The sequence below is a fragment of the Oncorhynchus mykiss genome, chromosome 18, assembly GCF_013265735.2.
Source record: "Oncorhynchus mykiss isolate Arlee chromosome 18, USDA_OmykA_1.1, whole genome shotgun sequence".
Lineage (NCBI taxonomy): Eukaryota > Metazoa > Chordata > Actinopteri > Salmoniformes > Salmonidae > Oncorhynchus > Oncorhynchus mykiss.
The window spans coordinates 25825334-25840608 of record NC_048582.1 but is presented as its reverse complement, the minus strand read 5'-3'; the positions used below and the strand labels follow the sequence as shown (position 1 = coordinate 25840608).

General features: G+C 41.3%; 1 protein-coding gene across 1 annotated transcript; it reads left to right on the top strand.

Annotated features, from left to right (window-relative positions):
- The first annotated feature begins 223 nt into the window (after window positions 1-223).
- On the top strand, window positions 224-2105 carry s100b (S100 calcium binding protein, beta (neural)). Its single transcript, XM_021571442.2, has 3 exons — window positions 224-380; window positions 936-1091; window positions 1369-2105. The coding sequence occupies exons 2-3, from the start codon at window positions 954-956 to the stop codon at window positions 1516-1518; spliced, it is 288 nt and encodes a 95-aa protein (XP_021427117.1). The 5' UTR covers window positions 224-380; window positions 936-953; the 3' UTR covers window positions 1519-2105.
- The last annotated feature ends 13170 nt before the right edge of the window (window positions 2106-15275 follow it).

Genomic DNA, 15275 nt, shown 5'->3' with positions numbered 1-15275 from the left:
CAAAGCCTATTATAATATAGTGCAATCTAGTGATATCCCTTTCTTACACATCAGTTGTAAACCTGGAAGCTCAAATCCACAAATTCAGCTCAATGTCATAATGTCATACAAAAGAATGGTATTCAAACAATACTGTAAATTGACCATTATAACATGGTAAAAGACTGGCATAGACAACAATGGTGAATTCTGGGTGAGAATACAGTGGAGTGAGAGGGTGAAAAAGAGCCTATTGGTCAGTGTGCTGGACTGGTAGGGTGGTTGACCAGAGGCACTAGGCCCTCCCCACACCAACTATAAAAGCCTATACTCTTTGTCCCTCCACAGCCACTACTCACTCTCATCCGCAAATCACCTTTGTTCCAGTCCGAGACTCACTGGTAAGTCAAGATGTTCTACTGTATGTGCTGTTTGGAGGCATTCGTTCATGGACTTTGATTTGGGGATTTGTATAGTGTAATGACAGGCTTAAAAGGTTATTTTAAATTGTACGAGTATCTTCATTACTCCCCGCTAATCACTGTGCTGCCCTTTTTTGTTGTTGTTGTTGAGAGAGAGGTCTGAGAGATAGAATGTCATCATCTGATGTATTTAAGTTACATGACTGCTTACAGGTGTAGGATCTTCATGTTTTATCACCCTGTTTGCAGGTTCCTCCAACGAAGGAAACGTCAAACTTGCAGTATATTTGAGGTTTAAAAATACTTCGGAAGTTTGTCATTTCCACTTTGAAATTTCAGACTTGATTTTCCCTGATGAGAACTGTTTCAACCCCTGCAAAAGAATGTCCATTTGGTTATTATCCCCATAATAATTCATATTTCCTGTTGCTGCAGGACTATTTCCCTGCTGTAGCAAACAAATGAATTAAGACCCTGTTGTTTATGTCACATGCTAGGCCTAGAGATGAAATGCTTTTTTGCTCTACGTTGTAGATCGCATTACAAACCACAATGACTGATCTGGAGAGTTCACTGGCCACCATCATGGAGGTGTTCCATAAGTATGCAGAGAAAGAAGGGGACAAGCACAAACTGAAGAAAAGTGAACTGAAAGACTTGATCAATGAGGAGCTACCAGCCCTTACAGGGGTGAGTATATCACTACCACATTTTCACTACAATATTTAATATGTTGTTGTTTAAATTGAACATGCGGTTTGGATCTAGGCTATGTTTACAGCGTATGTGCATTTATCAATAAATCATGTCATTTTACAGAATTTGTTGCACTAAGCTCATGAGGCCTTCGTACATTATTATTCTAGAATCAATGGGTGAAATGACCATAAACCACCCGTAAATATTGCAGAATGCACCTTTAGCCAATCAAATATGACCATATCTTATCTACTGTTTTTGCCCTCAGCAAGTGAAGGACCAGGCCACTATGGACAGTTTGATGGAGAGCCTGGACACGGATGGAGACTCGGAATTGGACTTCCAAGAGTTCATGACATTTATCACCATGGTAACTGTCTGTTGCCATGATTTCTGTGAGCACCATGAGGACGAGTAGCTAGGCACCAGTTAAACAAGAGAGAGAGAGAAAGCGAGTAAATTATGAAGTAGGAACTTTAGTTTGATCAAAACAACTTAAATGTCAATGAAAACTTTGTATTTTTCCTGTTGGTTCCATTTAGTTTCAATAGGTTTCTTATACCCTGTTTGCCTACAAAGGGTTAAGGCACTTTGTTTCATTGCCTGTGTCTTGTCTGAGTTGACAAAACCAAATTGTTTTAGCACTGAAACTTCATAGAATAGCTTTTGCCAACAAAGCATAGAGCACTTTCCTTGTTATACTGTAAAGCTAAGACCCAAGGTAATAGACTCATGCATTTCTGCGGCTCTAAATTGGTTCAATTGTTATCACTAACAATGCATGTATAATCAGCTACATTGGACATGGTTTGGCAAGTAAAACAAGTATTCTCCAGTTTGATTTTGAACCCAAACATTTTTGACGAATTCCATCCAATATCTTGATCTGAATTCTGTTTTTATGAAAGTTGTTTTCAAATTGAACTGTGCTTTGTGAGATGCTATTAAAAGTATAACATAGAGAATCAATAAAGATGAATACAAGGACATACTTTTCACCAGTTACACCATGTCCTTTTTCCCTTCAGATTTATACCATTCATATTTCTTTCTCCTGTAGAAAAGTTGTGATGTGTGCCCCTGAGTGGCAGTGTTGCTCCATGACAAAAGCATTGGCACCTACTGGACATAGCGACTGTGTCAAATATATTGAATCAGTGACACGGAGAATGTATAAATCTCCCCGATGCATCCTCAGTAAACATCTCCATACTATCATGACTACGTGCCATACGTGCTACCTCTTGATGTCTGTTACCAATTCAGTGTTTCAACTGTGCTGGGAATGAAGAGACAGTGAAAGCAATAGACGGAGTGGTCCACTGAGCCAATGGCAACGCTCTCCTGGGAGACCATGTTCTCAGAAAGTATACACACAACGGCTGACACAAGATGAGATTTTTCTCTCTGAAAAAAAAATGGGGTTGTTCGCAGGGGTGCTAGTCTCCCCGTCCGTAAGTAAGAGAATTTCACTTAAAAAAAAAAAAAAAATGAAACAGCATTCTCCTGTAATCTAGAGCCATAACCATTACGCTTGGTTCTATGTCAAAAAGTACATGTTCATTTTTATGCACGTCTAACCACACCTCTTGAGCTGTCTGTGTCCCTCTGAATGGTGGTTCATTTTTAAAAGAAACAAACTGCGCGTCTCTGCTAAAAAGCTGAGTAAAAAATGTGAGTCCTATTCAGTACGTTTAGTTATTGCCTGCTTTTCTAAAGTCTACCCACATTGCCAGCTAAGAGAGTCCAAAGAGCTAGCTGCTCTAACGTGATAGTCTGAAATGGCTTCTTCCTATGGACATGACACCGCTGGGGACAGTAGACGTATTGTGGATGTAAAATGTCAAAAAGTATTTACGCACACGGGACATAAAAGCCTCATTTAAACACCCTTCAACACAGGCTGCTGCATCTGGTGCTGAAACATAACGTAATGGTCTGGAGAGCTGCCTCAGCCCCCAGTGTGAGACCAGGAAATAAAGTGGATGGGCAGTGCTCCAAAACTCTGAGGGAACATTGTGAGTTGGCAAATAGCTTGTTTTTACTCCTCAACAGAGACAGACGTTAATGGCATTTGGGGAAAAGTTTTAATTGGACTATCAATCTCTGACGCACTTCCTTGATGGATTCCTGGTCCTTTTGACGCGACTAGGCGAGATGTATGTGTTGCGTATGAGAATAGACAGCAGAATGTTACCATGCACATGGTGCATCTGTTAAAACATGAATGCACCTGAGTGCATGATCAGAAAATGCATCCTTCTTACTGGTTGTGGCCATCTTAATTGGCAGGGCCTCATTGGATGGTGGCCTGTGGTACATCCCTGCTACCCTTTGAGCGGGCTCAGATGGAGAGATCTAGGGATGTGGTCCTGTCGTCTCCTCTGTCAAAGGCTTAATAAACTGCCTATGAGAGATTCTCTCCAAGGTGCACTGTCGTGCACCTTATTCAAAGAGCAAAATAACCTTTGAACCAGGAATGCAACAGTATGTGTGCTCCTACGTTGTTCAGATCTGCCTGTGGTGGTCACACCAACAAAAAAAGTCTGCTTGGCCACGGTGTCTAATGAGTCGGTCCAACTTGGAACATATTGCTCAACATAAATGGCAATAATAAGAATCATGAAGCTGCATCATCAGTCCCATCAGACCCTTTAACACATCCCAAGGAGCTGCAGGTAACAGCTGGGCTTGAATATTGTATAGTGGACGTGTTGTGGAAATGAGACACCAACAGATGGTCCAAAAATAGCTCCAGCTGTTTCATTACTTAAGTGGACTGTAAATAGACCTTATTCACATGGGATATTCCCACTGGAATCAGATCATATATATCTTGGCTCCATACACAGCTTTACATACATATGATAGATCTCGTATCCATCCACTTAGACATTAGCTGGAACGTAGAGATGGGACCTCCTTTTAATCTCTCCATAATTCTTTGCAATCTAGATTACATTATGCTACTCTTGGTAAACAAAGGGATTAGTAACTGTACAGGTGTTTTTTTGCGCTGGACAGGATTATTATATGCCTTCAATTCCTGTTCTATTCAAAGATGACAAAGCATAAATTTGCAGATAATTCTTTGGGTTTATTTACTATCTATGAACTGCTGGTGCATTGTGTGTGTGTGTGTGTGTGTGTGTGTGTGTGTGTGTGTGTGTGTGTGTGTGTGTGTGTGTGTGTGTGTTGAGCAATATTGTTCCTGATCCAACAATGCGCCTAGCCGGACAATAAATTGAGTTCCACTGCAATTCATTCTGGGAGTTGATCTAGGAGAGCTGTGATGGGGACTCTGTGGGATAAATTGAATGCCATTTAAATTCCCATCAACCCATCTGTTCTGTTTATTACCCCCTGTTGAAGTTTGGACATTGGACGTGACGTTTCAACACTGAAATACTCTGGAAAAACCATCTCTGTAGAAGCTACCTATGAATATGACACACTGTGGGATCAAATGATGCAATGACAATATTCCCTGTGTTAATAGGTTATTAATGGGCTATCAGCATGTCGCAGTATCAGTCTTCTCTCTTTACTTGTGTCCCAAATAGCACCCTATTCCCTATTTAGAGCACTGATTTTGACCAGGGCCCATAGGGCAGTGCACAAAAGAAATGCAATATGTAGGGAATAGGGTACCATTTGGGACATATCCATTGTGTCTCTGCAAAACATTGTCGTGGCATGACAGTGCATCTCCCCTGTTGGGACCAGCAAGGTCTAAAGTGGAAATGGGGAGGGAGCATTGTCACTCTGGTGGGTCGATTGCTTGTTCCTTTTCCCATAGTCACCAACTGAGGAACCGTCTGTTTCATGGAACTAGATAGGTTACCACAATGGGACTCAATGACAATTACTGACATAGACTGACGTAGACTGACTGACTGTGGAACTTTAATTAATGACAGTCAGGCACCAATGGCGACTTTCCTTTCATGATGTACAGTATATGTAAAAATTTTAATATTTTTAATATTATGTTAATAATATTATGTTAATGTTAATATTATATTGCTGTTACCATGCGAGAAATGGTAACAGCAATCCTAAGGAACCAAGGGCATAAAAAAAAATCCTTGGCATCTCCATTGGGCGATGGTATTGTCAGCCACGGGTGGTTTTTGGCTGACTGTCACAGATTGGCATTTATTGTCATGAATCTTGACCTGGAGGCAGCTCTGCAGAGTTGTCACTAGCTAGCACAGCCACAAAGTAACACAATTAAGAACAAAAAACATTTTTACAATATAGACAATTTTGACTTTGCAGCTTGCCCATCTAGTGTAAATCACTCAGGTCTGCCTCCAGGGAAGATTAGTGACAATAAACGTCAAGCTTCCTGTGGGTCCGGCCATGGAGGATTGGGAAAATGTCAGTGACAACTTGTTACTTTTTTACTCTGGACAAGTCCCCCACTTTATCATCACCACAAAGGTAAAGATTTGTGTTCTGTGAGTGTTGCAGGTAAACCGACAGATTAATTGAATTAATGAGTGACTGAGAGATTAAGAAAACATCGCCCCAGGGCAAGCATAACAGCATTTCCAGTCCGTCCACCCCTGAGACAATATTATCAATATTATCTATTCTACAGGGAGAATAAAAGACATCTAAATCTATTAAATCAAGTGAACATGAACCTGGTTCCCCGTGGGCAAAACTGGTTGGAATGACATCAGTTCGACCAGGCTTCTATTAGCTTTTAATCCACAAAAAGTGAAGCTTTTGCGAAAAGATAAGAATCATGGGTAATGCCCACTAATCAATTGCATTCAATGTACAGAGCAATTGTGTTGTCACGCCCTGACCTTAGAGATCCTTTAAATTCTCTATTTGGTAGGTCAGGGTGTGACTAGGGTGGGAAATCTATGTTTATATTTCTTTGTTGGCGGAGTATGGTTCCCAATCAGAGGCAGCTGTCTATCGTTGTCTCTGATTGGAGATCATACTTAGGCAGCTCTTTTTCCCACCTTCTTTTGTGGGAGCTTGTCTTTGTGTGTTGCATGTGTTTGGACTCCTAGCTTTACGTTCGTACGTTATTGTTTTTGGTGGAGCATTTAAAATGAAAAGAAAATGTACGCCTCCCACGCTGCACCTTGGTCTCCTTTTAACGACGGACGTGACATGCGTCAACATCGATACGCATTTGAAATGAATCAACAGGTTTCTGGTTTTAATGACATTGAATAGTTTTGCACACTGGATTGGAGGAAATATTTCCCTTTCAGCGACAATTGGTATCTGTTTTTTTAGTAAGGGAGAAAAGGAAGTTTCATTCCAAATTGCTATATATCCATTTTCAGAAATGTTGGTAAATGAACTTTTATTGTTTAAAAGGATCTGACCCTTTGTTACTTACAACCTCATGCTAATCACATTAGCCTGTGTTAGCTCAACTGTCCAGCGGGGTGGGGGTGGGTGTTAAAGAAATGATGAAAGAGATTGGCGTGTTTTTTCACTATCCAATCATGGCACGGGGTTGTTCAATGACAGACTTGATGGTTTAATTTCAGTACTGCTAGTTTTTACACAGTCAAATGTAACAAATAAATACATGTTTTTATAAAGAAATGTACAAATGATACATTTGTGAAATATAAAAAGAAACTAAATTCAATACAGTAATATGAGATCTGTACGTAAACATTTAGCAGATGCTGTTATCCAGAGTGACTTACAGCCAGTGCATTCATTTTACGATAGCTAGGTGAGACAGAGAACACTCCATTCCAGCTAAATAATAGATAAATAGCATTTTACAAAAATAATTCTGAAATGTATGATTAAAAAAATCTGAGAACAGTAATATTTTACACACACATGAAGGTAATCATTTCTGATGAAAAAACACAAATGTGAAACATTTTTGGATATAGTGTTTAGGAAACAAACTCAGTAAATATACTATACTATAAATCCTGCTGGTCCAGTGATAAATTACCCGTATCATCTATCAGCCATGCAGATAGATCTCCAGTGATCTGTAGTGGCCTTGTAAACAGTGCAGCAGATGCAGATGTGGGCCAGAGGACAGTGACAGCCCCAGGTATGAAAGCCACATGGACATTTAAATCCATAAGCCTCTAAATCCCTCTATAGGGAGTGACTTCCACAGCGGGGTGGGACTCAAGGATGATCTCTCTTCTTCTGTTTCCAAGGATAATTAATAAAAAGTACTAAGTCTGTCCGAGGTACAAGGATAAGCATACGATAAACATACATCAGGCCGATCTGCACCAGATAAGACTACTACTGGGGTGAAAAGGTGTTTTTTTTTGTCCAGGGATATGCTTAATCTGGGTCTGGTAAACTCCTAACCAACGTTGTTTTCCTGGTGTTTCTGGTACCATTGGAGCTGTTTTGAGAATGATTATAGCCCCTGACAGGAGAGCTATATTTATGTCATTATATTAATACCATAAAATCATGCATGTGGGTCAGGGTTGTCATCTGGGGACCATGAAGACTAATCATCAAGTTATCGCTGCATTTACTGTAAAGCACTTTTTTTTTGTGACGATAAACCTTTGCTTAGAGGAGTCATCATGGTTTCATTATGTTGGCATGGCCAGATGACTCTTGGCTCCTGGAATAATCTACCTTTAACATTTTTGTAATGGCATTTTGATGAAAGCTGCAGCAACATCGGTCATTGTCCTAGTTGTGGATCATTAGGATAATATCACTATCATGATGCCACTACAGGCATACAGATCTACAGATCATAGACTGGTTTTGTACAGGTCGAGAGGACTATATTCTACTTGTTAAACTCAGATCTATAATCCGAGATCTTGAATTTGAAGTGCACACTGCAAAGCTTCCAAAGTCTGTGTTTAGCCCCACAAGCACTTGCTTTCAAGTTAAAACTCTGTAGACACATAAACTAATGACTTACATTTCTGAGAGCACAGTTGTACCCTTGGATTTCAAACGTCAACAACATAGACAAACTCGGGTAGACGTTTACCCTTACACAATGCAATCTGCTCAAATGTTCTTGTGAAGTTGCAGAGCAGGTGGAATGTTGAAGAGTTATGGGGATAGCTTGGCTTCTCTGTGACATTCGTTAATGTAACTGGCATCCCCCGGGTTTACATCCAATCTGCAGGTACCAGCCTGAGGCAATAAAGTCCATTTAGACTAAAAGTAGGCTAAAGTTATCTGGACTGAAATTTCAAATTAATAAAACATTAATGACAATATGATTTATCCAAGGTTGGATGTTCAGACTTTAATCAGATAGCAGGTCTTACGAAGGGTCATATTACATATTATTAATAGAATGTCTATTGAATGGCATGTGTAATGATGATATCGGGGATATGACCTGCCATTATATGATATCCATACATGGAATCAGGCTATTTGACCTCTATTATAACGGTTTCTCTATATTTAAATTGAATTGAACACTTAGGCAGTGAATGTCTTTGCCACAAGTCCATCAACAGGTTCCTTCCACATCTCCAATATTTGGAGAAACTGTTAGAGGGCCTGGTTGTTGGTTGTACCATCTCATGTATAACCGACCCATTGGCACATCATGCCTGGCTGTGTCTAAACGAATGCAACCAAACTGATTGATCAACCGTCCAAATGAAATAATACTGTCTGCTGCTGCTGCTGCTGGGCAGGGTAGTGGGCAGTTGGGCACTGAAACTGTCTCATGCCCAGAGCAGATGATCACTCATGGCCAGATCATTTCCCCCCTCGCCTCAACGGACAGCTTTTTAGGAACCCAGCCATATTTTACATTACAGCAATGAAATAGTGAAATATAAAATATAATCTGACATAGACAAGTGGACATTCACGGGAAGCACACACGCACGCACGCACACGCACGCACACCCCCCCCCACACACACACACACACACACACACACACACACACACACACACACACACACACACACACACACACACACACACACACACACACACACACACACACACACACACACACACACACACACTCTCACACACACACACACACACACACACACACACACACTCACTCCCCTAAAGCTAATACCCACACACAGATTTGTTTGAGGACACAATCCTGGTGTCTCTGGAACGCTGTATCCTGCCCTCCCCTGGGCATCCCCTTCCATCATGCTCTCTCAGTCCTTGGATAAACAGACATCCCGCCAGGACCGCCTGAAATTGATTGTGCGTTTGCTGAGATTAAAGTGCTGTCTGGGAACACGGCGTGGGGAGGCTATTGAAAACTGGTAATGAAATTAATGGAAGCATGAACATGCACTGTAACAGAAAACTGTCATTTAAGGTATAATCAACAGTCAAAAAAAAACGTTTAAATGTTTTACTATTTACTGCACACTGTAAATTATGTTGCATTGTGGGGAAATTGCTGTATTTCAAATGGTACTGTAATTCCACCCCACAGAATACAGTACCATATCTTTAGAAGGCAAAAACATTTTGACCGCTAGTGGGTGCATGGTATTGTTGTTTCTGTTTGATTAACACATTTTGAGGTGTGCCTTGTAAGAGTCTATATTTGTTGCACCCGTGAGTGAGAATGCTGTAACCAATTTAACTCATATGTGGTTATAGTGCCCCATCAATTTAATATGAATACCGGACAGAGTGGAGTGGCAGCAAGTCATTAAATGGTTGAGTATTGTAATGTGTATGCTGGGAGTGGGGAAGCAAGTACAAGGAGCACAAATGTAATAATACATAGAACATAGTACAAAACACTAAAAGCGTACAGCCATGAAAGAGAAACAGAGTCGATAACGCCTCAGGAAAGAACCAAAGGGAGTAACAGATATAGGGGAGGTAATCAGGAAGGTGATGGTCCAGGTGAGTGTCATGAGGTGCAGATGGTGGCAAGTGTCGCGTAATGATGAGACAACTGGCGACGTTGAGCGCCGGAGAGGGGGAGCGGGACTAAACGTGACAAGCAATTTGCCATGTCCTTTTGGTCTGTTTTGCCCTGTAGCCGCTGCCAGTTTGGAAACCTTTTTTTAAGGCCTCTAGAAGTGCAAGTTATATAAAACGCCAAATATGCATTAATATGCTGCAATGTGTTAACACTATACCTAGCAGCCAACCTGCATGCACCACTCCCTTGTAATTACAGTAAAATACTGTGAAATACAAACACCTCCCCTAAATCAATTTCATTCATTCATCCATTCATTCATTCATTCATTCCGATTACGGTAGCATTTACTTTTTTTTACAGTATAATACAGTCAATTTTACAGTATTGCAGTGTGTGTCATTATACAGTACTTGCTGTTGTACAGTATTTATATTGCAGAAGGTGTACTGTAATGTGAAATACAGAATTTTACTTGCCACCGAGCTGCCTGTAAATGAAAATCAAATCAAATTGTATTAGTCACGTAGACCTTACAGTGAAATTCTTACTTACGAGCCCTTAACAACAATGCAGTTAAAAAAAATACAAATAAAATCCGAATAAGAATAAGAAATTAAAGTAACAAGTACTTAAAGAGCAGCAGTAAAATAACAATAGCAAAGCTATATAGAGGAGGGTACCGGTAAAGAGTTAGAGTGCGGGGGCACCGGTTAGTCGAGGTAATCGAGGTAATATGTACATGTAGGTAGAGTTCTGAAAGTGACTATGCATAGTGTCGTGTCTTTGGCATCATTAAAGTGAAGACTTATTTTATCAAATCAATTCTCTGTAGTTATTATTACGTTATTAAAGTAATCATGTAAATGTAATTAACTAGGAAGTCGGGACACCAAGGAAAATCTTAAGATTACAACGTCATAATTTTCCTAATATAACTCCAGTTATTTTCATATCTGATCAATTAGTCTTCTAAATAATTAATTATTCTTTACCTCACGTTAGTCTCAATCCAAACATTGTAAATTGTTGGTTATCTGCACGAACTCAGCCTTTACTATGAATCATCCATACATCAATTGTCTTAATCATTTATTTACTAACTAACTACATAATCACAGAAATGCATAAACAAACAAATGGTAGATATGGTTACAAGGAAATGATAGGGGAGGTTCCCTAGTGGGCTAAGCCGATATGACGGCTTGGTGGACAAAGGGAAGTGGGTGTGGACTGAGAATGACAGGAAAGACAAAAATTAGGAATTTACGACCTGAGATAACAGAACCTGGGTGTTGGAGGAAGAGAGGGGGAAGCCACTCGCTATACCCAAAGAAGGCCACGTCATGACAATAGACAATAACAGAGAGTAGCAGCGGCGTTCCGGGTGGGGGGTGCAATGCAAATAGTCTAGGTAGCCATTTGATTAGCTGTTCAGGAAACTTATGGCTTGGGGGTAGAAGCTGTTTAAAAGCTTCTTGGACCTAGACTTGGCACTCCGGTACCGCTTTCCGTGTGGTAGCAGAGAGAACAGTCTATGATTAGGGTGGTTGGAGTCCTTGACAATTTTTATTGCCTTCCTCTGACACAGCCTGGTATAGAGGTCCTGGATGGCAGGAAGGTTTGGCCCAGTGATGTACTGGGCCATATGCACTACCTTCTGTAGTGCCTTGTTGTCAGATGGCGAGCAATTGCCATACCAGACAGTCATGCAACCAGTCAGGATGCTCTCGATGGTGCAGCTGTAGAACCTTTTGAGGATCTGAGCACCCATGCCAAATCTTTTCAGTCTCCTTAGGGGAAATAGGTTTTGTTGTGCCCTCTTCACGACTGTCTTGGTGTGCTTGGACCATGTTAGTTTGTTGGTGATGTGGACACCAAAGGACTTGAAGCTCTCAACCTGCTGCACTACAGCCCCATCGATGAGACTGTGTCCTATTTTTCTTGTAGTCCACAATCATCTCCTTTGTCTTGGTCACGTTGAGGGAGAGGTTATTGTCCTGGCTCCACACGACCAGGTCTCTGGCCTCCTCCCTGTAGACTGTCTTGTTGTTGTCGGTGATCAGGCCTACCACTATTGTGTCATCGGCAAACTTAAATTTGTTGAAGGCGTGCCTGGCCATGTAGTCATGAGTGAACAGGGAGTACAGGAGGAGACTGACCATGGACCCTTGAGGGGCCTCTGTGTTGACGATCAGCTTGGCGGATGTGTTGTTACCTACCCTTACCACCTGAGGGTGGCCCGTCAGGAAGTCCAGGATCCAGTTGCAGAGGGAGGTCTTTAGTCCCAGGGTTCTTAGCTTAGTGATGAGCTTTGAGGGCACCATTGTGTTGAATGATGAGTTGTAGTCAATGAATAGCATTCTCAAATAGGTGTTCCCTTTGTCTAGGTGGGAAAGGGCAGTGTGGAGTGCAATAGAGATTGCATAATTTGTGGATCTGTTAGGGAGGTATGCAAATTGGAGTGGGTCTAGGGTTTCTGGAATAAGTGTGTTGATGTGAGCCATGACCTGCCTTTCAAAGCTACAGATGTGAGTGCTACTGGTCAGTAGTCATTTAGGCAGGTTACCTTAGTGTTCTTGGGCACAGGGACTATGGTGGTCTGCTTAAAACATGTTGGTATTACAGACTCGGAAAGGGAGAGGTTGACATGTTAGTAAGACACTTGCCAGTTGGTCAGCATGTGCTCGCAGTACATGTCTTGGTAATCCGTCTGGCCCTGCGGCCTTGTGAATGTTGACCTGTTTAAAGGTCTTACTCACATTGGCAGCAGAGAGCGTGATCACACAGTCATTCCAGAACAGCTGGTGCTCTCATGCATGTTTCAGTGTTATTTGCCTCGAAGCAGCATAGAGGTAGTTCAGCTCGTCTGGTAGGCTCATGCCACCAGGCAGCTCTCGGCTGTGCTTCCCTTTGTAGTCTGTAATGGTTTGCAAGCCCTGCCACATCCGACGAGTGTCAGAGCTGATGTAGTACGATTCGATCTTAGTCCTGTAATGACGCTTTGCCTGTTTTTTAAATTTATTTATTTCATCTTTATTAAACCAGGGAAAGCCCATTGAGACCCAGCGTCTCTTTTTCAAGGGAGACCTGGCCAAGAAGGCAGCAACAATCAATACATTACATAATTAAAACATACAAAAATACAATACAACAACATGATCCAGCCAAAAAAAAGCATTTACACTCTTCTGTAACAGAGTTTCCCATCAACATTTTAAATTAATTCAGTGGCACTAACATATCTAGATGAAACATGGATTCTAGATTATTCCATGCGTCTGGCGCACAAGAAGAGAAGGCCGAGAAAAGTGGCCTGAACAAGCTTCTAAAAAGCAAGCCTTATTACGAAAATAAAAACCCAATTTCAATTTAAGCTGTGTCACAAGATTATCCACATGAACTTTAAAGGACATCTTGTCATCCAACCAAATACCTAGGTATTTGTAGGATGACGTTTTTTCAATGGATAAGCCACCAGATGTGACAATGCTAACATTCTCTGGCAGAGTTCTAGATCTGGTAAAGGTCATTAATTCAGTTTTTTGTACATTCACGACCAGTTTGAGACCATAAAGGGAGGCCTGCAGTGACTGAAAAGCAGTCTGGAGCTCTTCAACAGCCTGAACCAGAGAAGGAGCACACGAATACATAACTGTATCATCTGCATATAGATGTAACTTTGCTGGTTGCATCCCTTTTCCCAAATTATTTTTAAAAAAATTGAACAACACAGGAACTAAAATGGAACCCTGGGGCACACCTCTATTAATCTCAAGAAAGCTAGACTTGTGATTGTCGAATATACACATTGTATTCTGCCAGAAAGATAGTTCCGAAACCAATTTACTGCCCCTTCACTGAAACCAATGTTTCTGAGTCTATCTAGCAACAATTCATGGTGAACTGAATCAAAGGCCTTTGATAAATCCACAAACAGAGCAGCACAATGTTGCTTTTCATCAAGTGCATTTATGATGTAATTTGCCACTGCCATAGCTGCAGTTGTGGTGCTGTGACCCGATCTAAAGCCAGACTGAACCCCGCTCAGTATGATGAGCTTTGAGTGCACTATTCTATCAAATTAAGAAGATTTTAAAACTGTGAGTTCTGTGAGTCGGTAGAGATTGCATGGGATCTACCTGCCCATGGTTTGGTCGCATATTACCAGAGATAAACAATAAAAGCATAACAATATATCTCAGTTGCCCAATGCGTGAGGACTTGTTGGAGCCAGCACCATTGTCAACAAAACGAGTCTTTCGACACAGAAAAAAGTCATTCAATAGTTTGAGATTTTGGAAGTATGCCATCAAGTGTATGTCCAATTGCGTTTGAGAGTAGTACACATTTAATTGTAGAGAGACACTAAGTTCCTGGTGGTATTGACACATTGTTCAATACCACCGGTGTTCGCGAATTGTAGGGCATAAGGTGATGATAATTCACTCCCCCATTGATCATTCAGCCTATTTAATCCAGGATGCCATTGAGTAAAGAGTAGGCACAGTAACAGATACATAATGCAGTTTTTTTTTCAATCCAATAACCGCTTCTCTCACTCCTAGCCTTCAGTGCGCACCTGCGGTAGCGTAGCAGGCCTTGCACGCAGACAGACGCTCCTGACACGGCGAGCTCCAACTCCAGAAAGGTGCAGGAAAAAAATAAAGGCCTTCTCAATCTGAAATCTTTGAAAAAGTCAAATTCGTAAAATAGGGAGTGAGATCTAAAAAGTAATAGTTGTTATATACAGCATCCACCTTCACATAAAAAGTGTTTGCTTCTGTAAACAGGATCAGGGTCATTAAAACATAACAACTCTTTAAACTCTGATCTCAAGGATCACACATACAAACGGACAGACTAATTGGCTACCATCTTGGGTTTGAGAGATCCCTCTGCCAGGACGGAGGGGTTTATCATTATCATCATCTGAGAGGAGGGGTTTTGATGGTTCGTCAGAGGGCATAGCGGGAGTCCCGCTCCTTGAAAGCAGCAGCTCTAGCCTTTAGCTCAGTGCGGATGTTTCCCGTAATCCTTGGCTTCTGGTTGGGGTATGTAGGTACGGTCACTGTGGGGACAACATCATCGATGCACTTATTGATGAAGCCAATGACTGATGTGGTGTACTCCTCAATGCCATCGGAGAAATCCTGGAACATATTCCAGTCTGTGCTAGTAAAACAGTCCTGTAGCTTAGCATCTGCTTTATCTGCCCACTTTTTTATTGATCGAGTCACTGGTGCTTCCTGCTTTAATTTTTGCTTGCAAGCAGGAATCAAGATAGAATTATGGTCAGATTTG

Coding starts and splice junctions, on each gene's coding strand:
- s100b (XM_021571442.2), top strand. CDS start 954: ATGACTGATCTGGAGAGTTCACTGGCCACCATCATGGAGGTGTTCCAT. Junction 1,092..1,368: donor AGCTACCAGCCCTTACAGGG/GTGAGTATATCA, acceptor TTTTGCCCTCAG/CAAGTGAAGGACCAGGCCAC.